Here is a 13,843-nt window from a genome sequence, read left to right as displayed (position 1 = left end):
GTAATTTAGTTACATACATATTTAATACAAATACAAATTTTATCTACCCCAAAAAGACTTTATGTGCATTTGATTTTAAAAATTTAAGCATTTCTGTGATTTTTCACTGTAAACAATTGTTTAAGTATTTATTTTCCTCAGCATAGTTTTTAAAATACCTTGTATAAAACTACTTTCTTGCATACCTTAAGCTTTTCCTGTGCTTACCTTGTAGAAATAGAATGGCTTGACATTAAGAATATCAATGATCCAGGGAAAAGTTCTTGGTGAACGATATGCAAACAGCACTATTTCAAAACAACATGCAAGCAAAGAGCAATGGAAAATATCTTGTTCTAAAATGGTCTAGAAAGAAGAAAATATTTGAAACCTATAATCATACAAAAATTGTAATTATTACGTTTTAAATTCTTAAAAATATTTGGAATACCAAATGGATTCTTTGGAATTATCTGAGGTTAGATTTTACAGGAATCACTAACATCATATAGTAATCATGATACTCAATTTTCTGAGCATGAGGAGCCCCAACAGATGAAATGTTACAACTCATAACAATACTTATTTATACTGCAATGAAGCAGTCTGGGTTAAGCATTGGTACAATAATCAAAGAACAATAGGTGCCGTTTACTCATTTGCTGAATAATGATTAATAGAATATCAAGACATCAATTTCTTTGAAACATGTTGATACAATATTGCTAATTTGAGAAATCAGTTTTGCTTTATTTTTTTCTGTTGCAAAATAATCAAATCATTAGTACAGAACATAATTCATCTTTTGCATCCCTTAGTTCACTATCCTTGTATAAGACCACAGGTGGGTCACTGAATTAAAAAATCCCTTTAATATATATTTTTTTAAACACAGTGGTATGATAGTACTCAATTATTATGAACTTTGAATTGCACATTTCTTTGTGAAAGAAATTGCTTTCAGAAACTCATCCAAAAAGATTTGTTCAGGAATTTTTCAGTTCAAGTAGCACCTGGAGAATCATATCTTTGAAGAACATTTTTCACAATAAAATATAGTTTCCAAAATAAGATAATTCACATGTGGATTGATTGAAGGAACAAGAATCTGTGAAAAATACCAGAAGATGTGAGAAAAGTGCCAAAATGGGACTAAACTTTTTTGATTGACCATGGAGCCTTCATATACAATGAGGTACAGGTAGTCCTCAACTTATGACAATTGAGCCCAAAATTTCCATTGTTAAGCAAGTTGTTAAATGAATTGTGCCCCATTTTACAACTTTTTTTGCCACAGTTGTTAAGCGAATCACTGCAATTGTTAAGTAGATCATGCAGTTGTTGAGTGAATCTGGCTTCCCCCATTGACTCTGCTTGCCAGAAGACAGCTGGGGAGATTACAAATGGTGTTCACATGACACATGGACAGTGCAACTGTCATAAATACATGTCAAGTTGTCAAGCACTCGAATTTTGATCACATGATATATGGGATGCTGCAACAATGTGAAAAATGGTCCCAAAAAATTTTTTTTCAGTGCTGTAGTAACATCGAATGGTCACTAAATGAATGATCATAAGCCAAGAACTACCTATATCATGCATTGTGGGCATCTTGTACATATACAAAATGAAGCCTCCTTACTACAGATTAACTTTGTCCAGAATGCTTCGTTCCTAGAAATTTTATCCAATTGGAACCTATTTAAATTAACCTTTCATCCTAAAACATACTCTCATTCAAAGCAGGAATCCCCAATCCCCCAGGCCTCAGCCGACTACCAGTCACCAGCCTGTTCAAAACCATGTTGCATGAGTGATAGGCAAACGTGTGTGCAGGAAGCTCCACTTGTGTGAGTAGCAGGCAAGCATGCATGCGCAAAGCTCCATTTTGCACACAAGCACAAATGCCCTCCATTCTGCTTGCATGAGTGGAGCTTGGCATGTGAGTGCATGTGCCCACTGCTCATGCAAGTGGAGCTTCGTACGCAACACAAGGGCCCACCGCTCGTATGCGAAACTCTATTTGTAAAGTAGCGGGTCCATGCTCGCCACTTGCAACAATGGAGCTGTGTGCACGCGCTCACCCACTCACAATACACCCACCCCCCGGTGCTATGCCTACAAGCTGGAAAGATTGGGGACTGCTGATCTAAAGGACAAATTGAATTGAAGGAAAAGTAATATAAACAAAAACTGATGCGCTCAATATACTTTATATTGATCTTTGGTTCAGCTATGGAATTGTTGCTTCTCAAAAAATTGACCAGTTTAGTGTTTCCAATTCTTCCAAAACCTTTTAACCAGAAACGCTAAAACTTATTTATGAGCTCTTCTCAGTATGTGCCCCATCAAAGAACCATGTATAAATTTAAGCCAAATTCTATTTTCAGAATGATAAAACAGTTACAGCAAAAAACAAGTGAATTATGAAACCATTTGATTTTTTTTTTAAAAAGTATTCTATTGTATTTTTCTCCATAGTTCTGAACTTACAGACATGTCTTTGCCAGGCAGCCTTCGCTTTTCTTGTAACATTATAGTTTCCAAACTTTTATAATACAGAATTTCTGCCAATTTTAATCGGTGAAGTGCAAAATCTGAAAATTAAGTCAAATACTGATGTTTAATTATTAATAATAATACATAAATAAATAAAAAGATTAATACTTAAAACCTTGTCCAGTTTATCTGCAATTTTTCTATAAAACAGTACGTGACTATATTGATCAAGAAAGCATTAAAGGCTTCAAATCTTAAACAGTAAGTTGTATGCACAATTATCAAACAACAAATTCCACTACTTATAAGCATTTATATATGAGTAAATGAATATAGACCTGTAAATGCGGAAGATATTTAATAATAGTTAAAAAAACCCAGTATCAAAGCCATGGATAAATATATGCCAGATTTGTTACTACTTATTATGTAAGTAATTTGTTATTACTTATTATATAATACTCATTCATGCACATACATTTACATATTCATATGATAAGATAGAGAGAGAAACAGAGAGAAAGATATACATACAGATATTAATTACAATCCATATCATATATATAGTGGAAAGGAATCTGAGAGTTAACAAGGTTGATACTATATGGTACAAAGCTATTACAGAATCTAATTGTTCTGCTTCAAAAACTGCAAAGCCTCCTTCCAGAAGGTAAGAAAGAAAACTGGTCATGGAGAGGGTGTGTAGCGTTCCTGACAATACTGCGGACCCTGGTCAAGCATCACTTATATGCTATATCCTGGATAGAAGGAAGTGAACTTCAGTAATTTTTTCTGACATCCTTACCACTCTGCACCACCTTCCTGTCTGAAATAGTAATACTTCCAAACCACACAATATTACAATGTGACAGGATGCTTTCAATCCTCATGACAGGATGCTTTAATATTAAATAATGTTATTTATTAGATTTAGAGGCCACCAAATTCTAGAACTATCTTTAATCATGTTTGTATTCTAGAAAATTAATCAGTATTTTGTAGTTTATTTCTATAAAACTAGCAAAAAGGAACAAATTTTCTAGATAAAATTCTAGACAAGGATTTTCATGAGAATAAGAAATTTTAGTGGAACTATTTCATTTCCAGACTCTTCAGAGGAATGTAAGTTCTTGAGCAGAATGATTTAAGTCATCTTTTGAAATACTTTATACCTTCAAAGTTATAATCTAGAGAACAATCAGAGTCATCTGTGAAATAAAGTTTGCATTTTTATGGTAGTATTTGTTCCTTTCATCAACAAAGGGACAAACAATATGTAATTTCCTACGTTCTATGCAGTTAGTTGTTAATTAACTGTTAATTAATTCAATGTGTATCTCTGAGACCAAAGAGAGAAATATTCTTTTAATAGCTTTGGCTTCACAATATATAATTTTTTTTCGTATTCTTACCTAAATGGCATACCAGTTGATCATTGACGGACAGAGTATAATTCTGACGGAAAATGTCACCTATCTTTTTCACTCCTTTCAGAATATTCTCCATAGGATTCCGTATACATGATCTATAGTGGAATATAAAAAGACATACCGGTACTTTAAACATGATTAGCAAATAGCATCTTGTTTAAAACAAAACATTAATATGCATTTCAAACTAATTACAGGTGATTTAATATTTTTTAACATAATAAACTTTACAAACAAGAAGTCTTCCATGATCATTTAACAAGTAGATGTTTAATTTGCCCTGTAACATTTGAGGCTACAGTTCAAGAAACATAGTATGGTTGTTTATTATCAAATAAAATATCAAATGTTCTAAAATATCATCAGAAAAAATGAAAGAAGTTAGAGATATGAGCAACATAAAGCAAATGCAATACAACTTACTCAAAAATAGCTACAAGCTGTTCACTTGGTGCATTTTTCAACCCTGCTACAATACTTTGTAACCGGCTCACACTCTGTGTTGCAGAAGCAACTGGTGTAATTACTGATTCCTTCTCTTTCAAGTAACTCCTGCCAGTTAAAGGGGTTGATGGTGCAAAGGATCTTTTCTGAAAGTCAAATTAAATTTGTTTAAATTGTTTTGGCCAACTGGGTAGACCAACACCAGTATATAAATTTCAACAATTACAAACAAAAATTCAGAAATCATTGATATTGTGCAGAGACACATTATTACAGCATTACAACAGATTCATTCTCAGACTTTCCCATGGTAGGTCTTTTGTGCCAAAAACTATTGAGTTTCAGATATTCTGAAATGGGTAGAGAATAATATTGCTGTTCCTCACACAACCCCTCCCGCCTCCAAATATCTCAATAATAGGCACAATGAATTATGTATGACATGTAAAATTATTAGTTTTAGCTAGTATGGCAAGCCTCTATCCATCATGGTGGAACCTTAATCATTTTCAGTCTGTATACTTCCTACATATCTTCTTCCAATATACTGTATTTTTTGGTGTATAAAATGCACCGAAGTATAAAATGCACCTTAATTTTTGGGGAGGAAAACAAGAAAACAAGAATTCTGCCTCTGCCTACCAGCATCAAGATCAGTCCACACTTCCACACAATTTTGATAACGAGCAGCACAGATCTTTTTATCTGTTTTAAGCAAACCCTATCACTCTACGTGCATTTAACTGGAATGAGTAGGGTGGGGGATGATTTTCATGGGGACAGAAGAGGGACTTGGCACCAAAGGCTCTGCTCCCGAGATGCCCCCATCTTCCTACCTATAGCTCTGGGGGGAGGGTCGGCGCACAGCCTAAGGAACAAACCTCTTCAGGACGGATGGGGGGGCGGGGGGAGGAGAAGGAAATAAGCTTCAGCAAATAAGACGGGCCACACAGTTCGTGGCTGGTCACCCCACTGGCTGCCCAGCAGGCAGCTCAGGCCAGACAATGGTCACGATGACTTCACTCCCCAGCAACGTGAGAAGCCACTGCTGCCGCACCGCCTAAACCCTCTCTATGCCCAGGAGCCGGTGGTGACCAGTCGCGAACCGTGGGGCCTGCCTTGTTTACCAAAGCCGCCGGGCAGACCCCCCCCACCCAAAGTGTCCTGAAGAGGTTTGTTCCTCTTCAGGAAAGGCTTTGTCCCGGCCCAGATTCCCACCACCTGGAATTGCCCGAAATGTCCAAAGGGTGGGGGCCGGTGGGTGGGTGGGTGGGTCTACATTTGGCGTAGAAGACACACCCAGATTTTTACCCTATTTTTGGGGGTAAAAAGGTGCGTCTTATATACCAAAAAATACAGTAGTTCCTGACTTCTGAAAATCAATTACATAATAGTTTTGCAGTAAGTTCAACATACTTTCCACATATTTGGCAATATTCATTTATCTGCACTTAAAAACAGATGAACGGTTGATCTGAGAATACCACAGAAAGATTCCTTTTTTAAAAAAAATTTTATAACTGCTTGCCATGTCAGAGTTGATTAATGACTAGGCTAAAAATATTCCATCCCAGTTATTCTTTAATACTGTAACAAATGCATTTGTTTAACACAAAACTTAAATTACCTCAAAATGTGGTTGAAGATGACATTCAACATGAACTCTTATATTCCCGCATGGTGTAGCCGCACAACATTTTTGAGGTGTTCCAATTTCTTCTTCTGCATCTGCTCCCAAGAAAACCCTTTCATCAAAATCACCTTTTGTGAGAACATATTCTTCATATTCTTTATTCAGGGCTTTGCTGAAAAAACAAGCAATATGAAAATTGATTTATTATTCCTCATTAATATATAATATATAATATCAATTATATTTTTCCCTATCTTCCTGCTGATTAAAAAAAAGAATACACTGATGTGATAGCAAGGGAAATGAAGCACCCGCAATTGTATTAAATAAAGACCTTTAAAATTCCAATCTTCTTTCATGATACTGGAAATGCTCTGATTAAATGGGATTGTTTAAAAAAAAATTTATTTCTAGGACTAGAAATCTAACATAAATAAATTCCCTAAATCCTATCTGAAGCCTGTTCAGGAAAATTATAATATGGTTTCACCTAACATTCATAAAGACTCCCCAACAGCAATTCATCATATATCCCAGAGACAACAGTAAAAACATTAGTTTTAAAAAATCCAGTGAGCAATTATTCCAACAGCTACCATACTTTTTATTCAAAATCAATCTAATTTGCATGCTAAAATCACACAGAACAGCTATTTTTAGAATATTTTAATATATACTTTAAACAGTGTGATTAAACAAAAAATCTTACTTGTTATTTACAAAGTTGCTTGGATCCAAAAGACAATCTCCTTTTAAAATCTAAAATCATTAGAAAAGCAGAAACAGAAAAAAACAAGATATCAGACTATTTTCTGATAGCCTAAGTAGTTTGTTGTAATTTGGGTAATTTTAAAAAAGTTTAATAAAAGGAAGCAATATTCAATTCTAGTTTCCTAATTTCTTTATCCACTTATGCAAAACTCATAAGCTTCTGGTTTATTATGTCAGAATTAATACTTTATTGTGAAGGTAAGTGTGCTCCTAAAGACCTGCTACTATTCAAAAACTGACTAAGATAGTAAATAAATAAGAAGTCCACCTTTCTGGATGTCAGAATTGGATTGCAATACAGGTAATCCTTGACTTATGACCACAACTGATCCTAAAATTTCTGTTGCTAAGCAAAGCATTTGTTAAGTGAATTTACCACATTTTATGACTTTTCTTGCCACAGTTAAGTGAATCACCACAGTTAAGTTAGTAACATGGTTGTTAAGTGAATCTGGCTTGCCATTGACTTTGTTTTTCAGAAGCTCGAAAAGTTGATCACATGACCCCAGGCCACTGCAACTGTCATAAATGCGAGTCAGTTACCAAGTGTCTGAATTTTGACCATGTCATCATGGGAATGCTGCAATAGTTGTAAGTGTGAAAAACGGTCATAAGTCACTTTATACAGTGCAGTTGCAACCTCACTAAATGAACTGTCATATGTCAGCAACTACCTGTACCCATACTGTTACTAACCAGAACCACCACTGGTAACTTTAGAAATAGATACTTTCTTTGTAGATGCCTTCAATAGAGAAATCATAATCAACTACCAGACCTAACATTTCTTTAATTATAACTATTTATATTGTAGGCTCCAACCTAAGCACAGTTCACCTTTATTGTCCTTGAACTCCCAGAATTCTCAACTACGGCAATACTCATGGGAAATGCTGGGAATTCCAGAAGTCCATTCTTCTGGAAAATATGTTTGTGAAGATGCCATATTGTAATACACTAAGATTGTGTAACGGTGGTGGTAGAAAGGTTGTTTATAAGAGTTGAATTGCATGATAGCACTAAGTACAATAGGCAGAGTGTTTCTAACTTCTGATCAAAGGCAGCAGAAAAAAATTGGAGGGGGGGGAGGTAAATACGGTGCTATAACATACAAGAGTTAAAAGACTGTGGTTTCGTAGCTAAATCTTTGAGAGTACATTTCCAAGTATTCATTTAAAATGAACATTTAAAGAAAAAATTGTTTCTCCTAGCAATGAAAATTTTAAACACAATTGCATGATTACTAATTATTTTTTATTGTATACCTTCCTATCATAGAGCTTTGAAATATATGGCTTAAAGTAATGTTCTTTTATGCCTTTGGCATCTACCAAAAGTCCATCATGTAATTCACACAGTGTAGAAATAATGCATGGTGGCCTTTCAGAAGTTCTGTAGTCAGTTGTATGAAAGTCTTCTGGCAAACCTTTAAAAAGTAGAAAAGTAAAGTTCCATAAATTTAGTTTGTATTCATTTTAAAAAACAAATTAAAACTGCATTGCAGTTGGGAGAAGATAATAAGGAACATACCTTTGAAAGATGGATTTATTAAATCTTTTTTATATGGACACAAAAGTGCATTTGCAAAAATCATATCCAAGCAGCATAAAAGTAAATGATATGAGTTCACTAGATCATCTCCAATCATACTGAAATTACCTTTAAAACAGAATACATCAAGTCATTTAACGATATAGTTAAAATATTTAATAAAAAACAGGCAATAAAGTTAAGCCATCATAAATTACCCTTTGTGTAGACAAATAGAGTCCAGCAGAAGTTGAATAGATCTTTAGCACTACAGGATACCCGCCTATTGGAAGAGAAGTCTCATTTTAGTTCTAAATTACTATTTAGGATTACTGAAAATCACACGGAAGACTTAGATTTTGTTAAATTTAAGAAGGCCCATAAATGATTATAGCAACTTCACACACCATTTTGGAATGTTCAAGCATCTGCTACCATTCCAATCCTATTGTATCCATGTTTTTATACATACAATATTCCATTAAAAGGTTCACACCATATTACACAAGCCCTTTACTTTTTCAACTACATTATTGAGAAAAATGTGCCTGGAGTCTGCCAAGAAGTATACCAATGAATTTTATAATATTATACATTTCCATTGCTCACTTTACTTTTTTTAGCAACATGAAATCCAGAATACCACAAAACCTTTGAACATCTTACCTATGTTTCCTGCTTCTTTGAAATTTAGGTTGTTCTTCATAAGGATTTTTAAATATATCTAAAAAGATTGGGGTATATTTTTTAAATATTACTGTGGACACTTCAAAGTTCCTCTCCAACTTCTCTACTCTCTCTCGAAATTCTTGACACAGGTTTGACATGTCCATCCATTTTTTCATTTTACTAAAAAACTGAATTAAGCTTAAAAGAAAACAAAATCAAATTATACATTTAACTTCTGTACACATTCTCAGTCTATTTTATAACAATTTCATTCAGAATGCATTAATATATGTGTATCACTTAATACATTAATGAACACAGCTGAAAATGCAGAGACTTCACTAAAACTGCTTTGTATATTAATATCATAGTCATTAGGTAAACATGACTGAACCAGCTAATTATAATCCTATAAAATAGGCTAGTGTGAAAAATTGTGATTAGCATTACTCAATGTACTTGATTACACTGATTTGTTGAACAATGGTTTATTGAATACACTAACAATGGCTGGATTCAGACTATACACTAAATCAAATAAAAATCACATTATAGCTTAATATTTAATTACCTGACCAAACCACCTACTATCATAAAGTCCTGCGTCCAATATATTAATGTTATTCTTTCTTTGAATGCTTAATAAAAAAACAAGGTCAAGTGTCTGTAAAACTCTTAATGACCTTAAGTCATAACTTTGCTTTTGGCTTAGCGTATTGTATTAGCTTAAATATTGTGGCTTATAAATTACCATAATGACATTTTTCTGTAAAGACGGTCATTGTTCCTTATTCCTTATAACACACCATGTCTTAGATTGATCTGTTCAGTCAGTTAATATAATTACTATATTGCTGTCTATGCTCCTTAAAAAGAAACAGTAAATACATTAACACTGAACTGTTTACATAACATATTAATATCACAACAAAAAATTGTGATATGTGATAATGCTTTAGGTAATAATTGATAATACTTGGTCTGATAATAGTAACATAATCATTGTTATGATAACATTAACCAAAGTACAGATACCAAGTTTATTGAAATTCCCACATGGAATGTTAGTCGTCTCAGCCATATCAGGAGTAACAATAAAAATAAGCATTCATTTATGCAAGCTTTGAACTGAAATTAATATTTCTATTGCAATTTTAGACCAGAATGGCACATGGAATATTATTTAAAACAAAAATACCTTAACTTTGCTGAACGCAGAATCCTGGTCAGTGAGACACAATTTCCTTTCATCAAACTACTTCCTACAGTAGGCACTACACTTCTGCGGCAAGCAACATAGAGAGAACAAGCCAACCAATGTATAATGTCTCCCTGCAAAAATAAGTTATTTACAGTTTTTAGGACTAATAATGCTGATTATTGAGTGAATACTCAATTTTATAAAGCAAGAAGCTTTATAAATTAATAAGAACAATTCTTATAAATAGTAGATAAAAAGGAAAGTTTTATAATGTATTTAATTTATAACATTAAATGTAAAGTTTAATAAATACTTCTTTAACCCAAGCTATTTCAATTTACTATATTTTTACTGTTGAGATTTTAAATGACTTCTACTGTTATAAGAGATTGTGGTTAAATATAATTTTATTTTCATTCAGTTTTATGCTTTTTATGTTTATTCATTTTACTGTTTAAACCGCTTTCTATTCTGATTATTGGATGAAATAAAGTAAATTTTAATTTAATTTTTTATCTTTAAACTCTCTTTGGACAAAACCACTGGGAGGCGTGTTCCTTTGAAAGATCTATTAAAATATATTAACTATATTCTGATACAAGATTGCCAGTTTACCAAGAATGGTATACAGCACTTCACACACACACAAAAACAATTATTTCATTTTTTTTCCAATTGAATTCTGAATGTCATAATTCTCTGCTTTGCAGATATGACAGTCACATGAAAGAGTTCTGTTAAACCAAAGAATCCAATAATTACTAATAGTCCTCAACTTACGACCATTTGTTCAGCAGCCATTCAAATTTATGATGGTGCTGGAAAAATGGATTTGCAATAGCTGCTGCAACACCCTCAACTTCATATGATCAAAATTAAGCCACATAGCAGCCTGCATGCACTTATGACTTGCAGCTTTAGCTGGAAACGGGAGGAGGCAGGCTTTCAAAAACTTTTATTTTTTTAAAAAAAATCATATCATTCAATATTTAACCCTATCCTATTCCCAAGGGCCATTTATCCAGTTCGACAACTGAAATTTTGTCCAGAGGCCAACATTCTAACAGCTCAGGCTGTCTATCTATTCTATTAGCAGACATTTGTCTTATACAGATAGTCCTTGATTTTTGACCATAGTTGTGCCCTAAATTTTTGTTGCTAAGTAAGCAATAGAACTTATCCGTTAAGTAAATTTTGCCCCATTTTACAACCTTTCTTGCCATAGTTAAGTGAATCACTGCAGTGGTTAAATTAGTATCACAATTGTTAAGTGAATCTGGCTTCCCCATTGACTTTGTTTGTCAGGTTGCAAAAGGTGATCATGTGACCCCAGGACATTGCAACCATCGTAAATATGAGTCGTTGCTAAGAAGAGCCATGGTGGTGCAATAGTTAGAATGCAATATTGCAGTCTAATTCTGCCGACTGCCCCGTTCAATCCTGACCAGCTCAAGGTTGACTCAGCCTTCCATACATCCAGGGTTGGTAAAAAGAGGATCCAGATTGTTGAGGGAAATATGCTGCTCTGCAAACCACTTAGGGCCATAAAGCTCTATGAAGCGGTATATAAGTCTAAGTGCGATGATTGATGTCTGAATTTTGATTATGTGACCATGGGGATGCTACAAGCTATAAGTATGAAAAATGGTAATAAGTTACTGTTTTCAGTGCTGTTATAATTTTGTACCTGTTTTCATTTCTATGTTTATGAAGGTTTATAATTCATTATACTGTATCTTAAATTATGCTCCCATCCCACACCAGTGATCTTTATACATCTTGAACATATTTTATGTTTTGTCCCAAGGCTCCTCTGAAATTCTTTTGTGGGTTTTGGATTCATTTATTTCACTAGCTAGGCAAACAACCACCATGTATGCGAATAGAAATTTAGCAGGTATTTTAAGATAGCTCACTGAAACAGTAGGAAAATAAAAATATTAGAAGACTGCAGAATGAAAGCTCAGAGGATGATATTGACGATTACAGTATCTTTTATTCCAATAAACTTTATTAAAGTGTATTTTCAGTATTTAATGCAAACCCCAAAAATACCAAAATAAAGTTAAAACATCTCATATGACATGTCAAAGAAATGTTTTACTGTGCCAGCTCATACATCTCATTAAAACATAATATGAAATGAAACTGGAGAAAGTGAAGTATGTATAATATGTATGGAAATAATATGTATTTGCTTTGTTGTGGAAATATCTTGTTTGGAATGCCATAATCTAGAACAGTGTAAAAATCATTTTTGCTCAATAACATACAATACTGAATCATATACCTTACAGTTTGAGGGTCACATAACGTATTAGCCTAAGTTATAATTCACTACTTTTATGCTTGATTATATCAAGGAATAATCATTCTATTTCTAGACAGTAATTCTTATTAAGAATAACTTTTTTCAATGTGGTTAGTATTCAGTATTTACATGTTAAGACTTCTAAAACTGTAGTACAGAAAAAGCAAGGCTATGTATTTCCACCTCCTGAGGTAATATTTTAATAACATCTTCAAGGAAATGTTCAAATAAACAGTTAAAATAACACAGCACAAGAAGTTCAGGCCATCTGCATGTCTTTTTTCTTGGTATTCCGCTTTCTATCAAAATCCTTTCCGGGCTTATCTGTGACTTACTGCATTGAGTTAAATGGTTCTTCTATGGATCTCAGAAGATTTTAAGACTCGTCAATGATCGCTCTTAATTCGATGGACCTTTGGCGAGCATTCATCTTTTCCGACGTCCACCCATAAGGCCGCAGAAGGTCCCTGGGTCACGCTTAAGTGATTAAAAAGGCAGTGATAAAAGCCTCCTAGGGAACGGGCCACTTGGGAGCCCAGCTCAGGACATGCCCTAGCCGAGTGTTGCCGAAGCTCAGGAGCCCCAATCTAGGATTGTGTGTATATATATACACCCACATCCACACATACCAAGAACAAGGAAGCCCCGGGCTCTGCGTTGCCCCTTGAGCATTTAACCAGCTGCAGGGATTCAGTCAGTCAGTCAGCCACCCATCCCTTCCTTGACAGACAAGCCGCCTCCCACCTCAAGGCTGTAGGTGCCCCGTAAGGCTGTGAAATCCCGAAGGGCTTCCGAAGCGCTGTCAACGTCCAGATTGAGTTCCTGACACAAATGATCGAGGGCGGCCCGGACAGGGCACTGCACAGCAGCAGCAGCCTCCACTCCTTCCTGCGACATGAGGGCAACCGTCCTCACAGCCACAGGCGCTGCCCTACCCACAATGCTTTCCGCCGAGCGCGCCAAAACTGCTCAACCTGTAATGGCCAAGGAGACGCCCCTTCCGCCCCGCCCCCTTCCCCGGCTACGCGAGGCCGGCGGCTCGATCCAAGCCTTCTGCCGGCGTTCCGCCTGCTCGCCTGTACGCGCTTACGTCATTGTGTTTTGCGTATCCTCAAGCATCGTTGTGAACTGCGAGGGGGGGTCGCGCAATATACTTTTGTTAGTTTGTGGCAAACTACACCTTTGTCATGCCTCTTCTTGGGCACAGTTAGCGAGGAACAACGCCGAAGATAGGTGGATTCTTGGTTTTAATAACGCCTGGTTTAGAGAATGTTTGAAAGCCGCTTTTTCACAATTTTGTCAAAAACAAGAAGAGTCCTGCCTTTTGAAATGAAGTGCTATGTTATCAGGTGCAGAGGCTTAGAAACAACTAT

General features: G+C 35.0%; 1 protein-coding gene and 1 long non-coding RNA gene across 5 annotated transcripts in view; one reads left to right on the top strand and one right to left on the bottom strand.

Annotated features, from left to right (window-relative positions):
- The window catches only part of LOC131195485 (uncharacterized), a 28,052-nt gene extending 25,490 nt beyond the window's left edge, over window positions 1-2,562 (top strand). For both annotated transcript variants that reach the window (XR_009154468.1, XR_009154469.1), the window contains exon 3: window positions 215-2,562. This is a non-coding gene — a long non-coding RNA (uncharacterized LOC131195485). The remainder of the gene's footprint in view (window positions 1-214) is intronic.
- Window positions 1-13,413, bottom strand: part of RBL1 (RB transcriptional corepressor like 1) — a 35,067-nt gene extending 21,654 nt beyond the window's left edge. For all 3 annotated transcript variants that reach the window (XM_058177429.1, XM_058177430.1, XM_058177431.1), the window contains exons 1-12: window positions 13,215-13,413; window positions 10,157-10,290; window positions 8,956-9,156; window positions 8,508-8,572; window positions 8,290-8,418; window positions 8,025-8,185; window positions 6,698-6,747; window positions 5,983-6,160; window positions 4,335-4,501; window positions 3,894-4,006; window positions 2,476-2,579; window positions 208-345 (exon numbers count right to left, since the gene is read on the bottom strand). In XM_058177429.1, coding sequence (XP_058033412.1) covers window positions 208-345; window positions 2,476-2,579; window positions 3,894-4,006; window positions 4,335-4,501; window positions 5,983-6,160; window positions 6,698-6,747; window positions 8,025-8,185; window positions 8,290-8,418; window positions 8,508-8,572; window positions 8,956-9,156; window positions 10,157-10,290; window positions 13,215-13,367 — 1,593 coding nt within the window. In that variant the 5' untranslated portion in view covers window positions 13,368-13,413. The remainder of the gene's footprint in view (window positions 1-207; window positions 346-2,475; window positions 2,580-3,893; window positions 4,007-4,334; window positions 4,502-5,982; window positions 6,161-6,697; window positions 6,748-8,024; window positions 8,186-8,289; window positions 8,419-8,507; window positions 8,573-8,955; window positions 9,157-10,156; window positions 10,291-13,214) is intronic.
- Between the last annotated feature and the right edge of the window lie 430 nt (window positions 13,414-13,843).

This window comes from Ahaetulla prasina, chromosome 3 (genome assembly GCF_028640845.1).
Source record: "Ahaetulla prasina isolate Xishuangbanna chromosome 3, ASM2864084v1, whole genome shotgun sequence".
Classification (NCBI taxonomy): Eukaryota; Metazoa; Chordata; class Lepidosauria; order Squamata; family Colubridae; genus Ahaetulla; species Ahaetulla prasina.
This window is presented reverse-complemented; position numbering and strand designations above follow the sequence as displayed.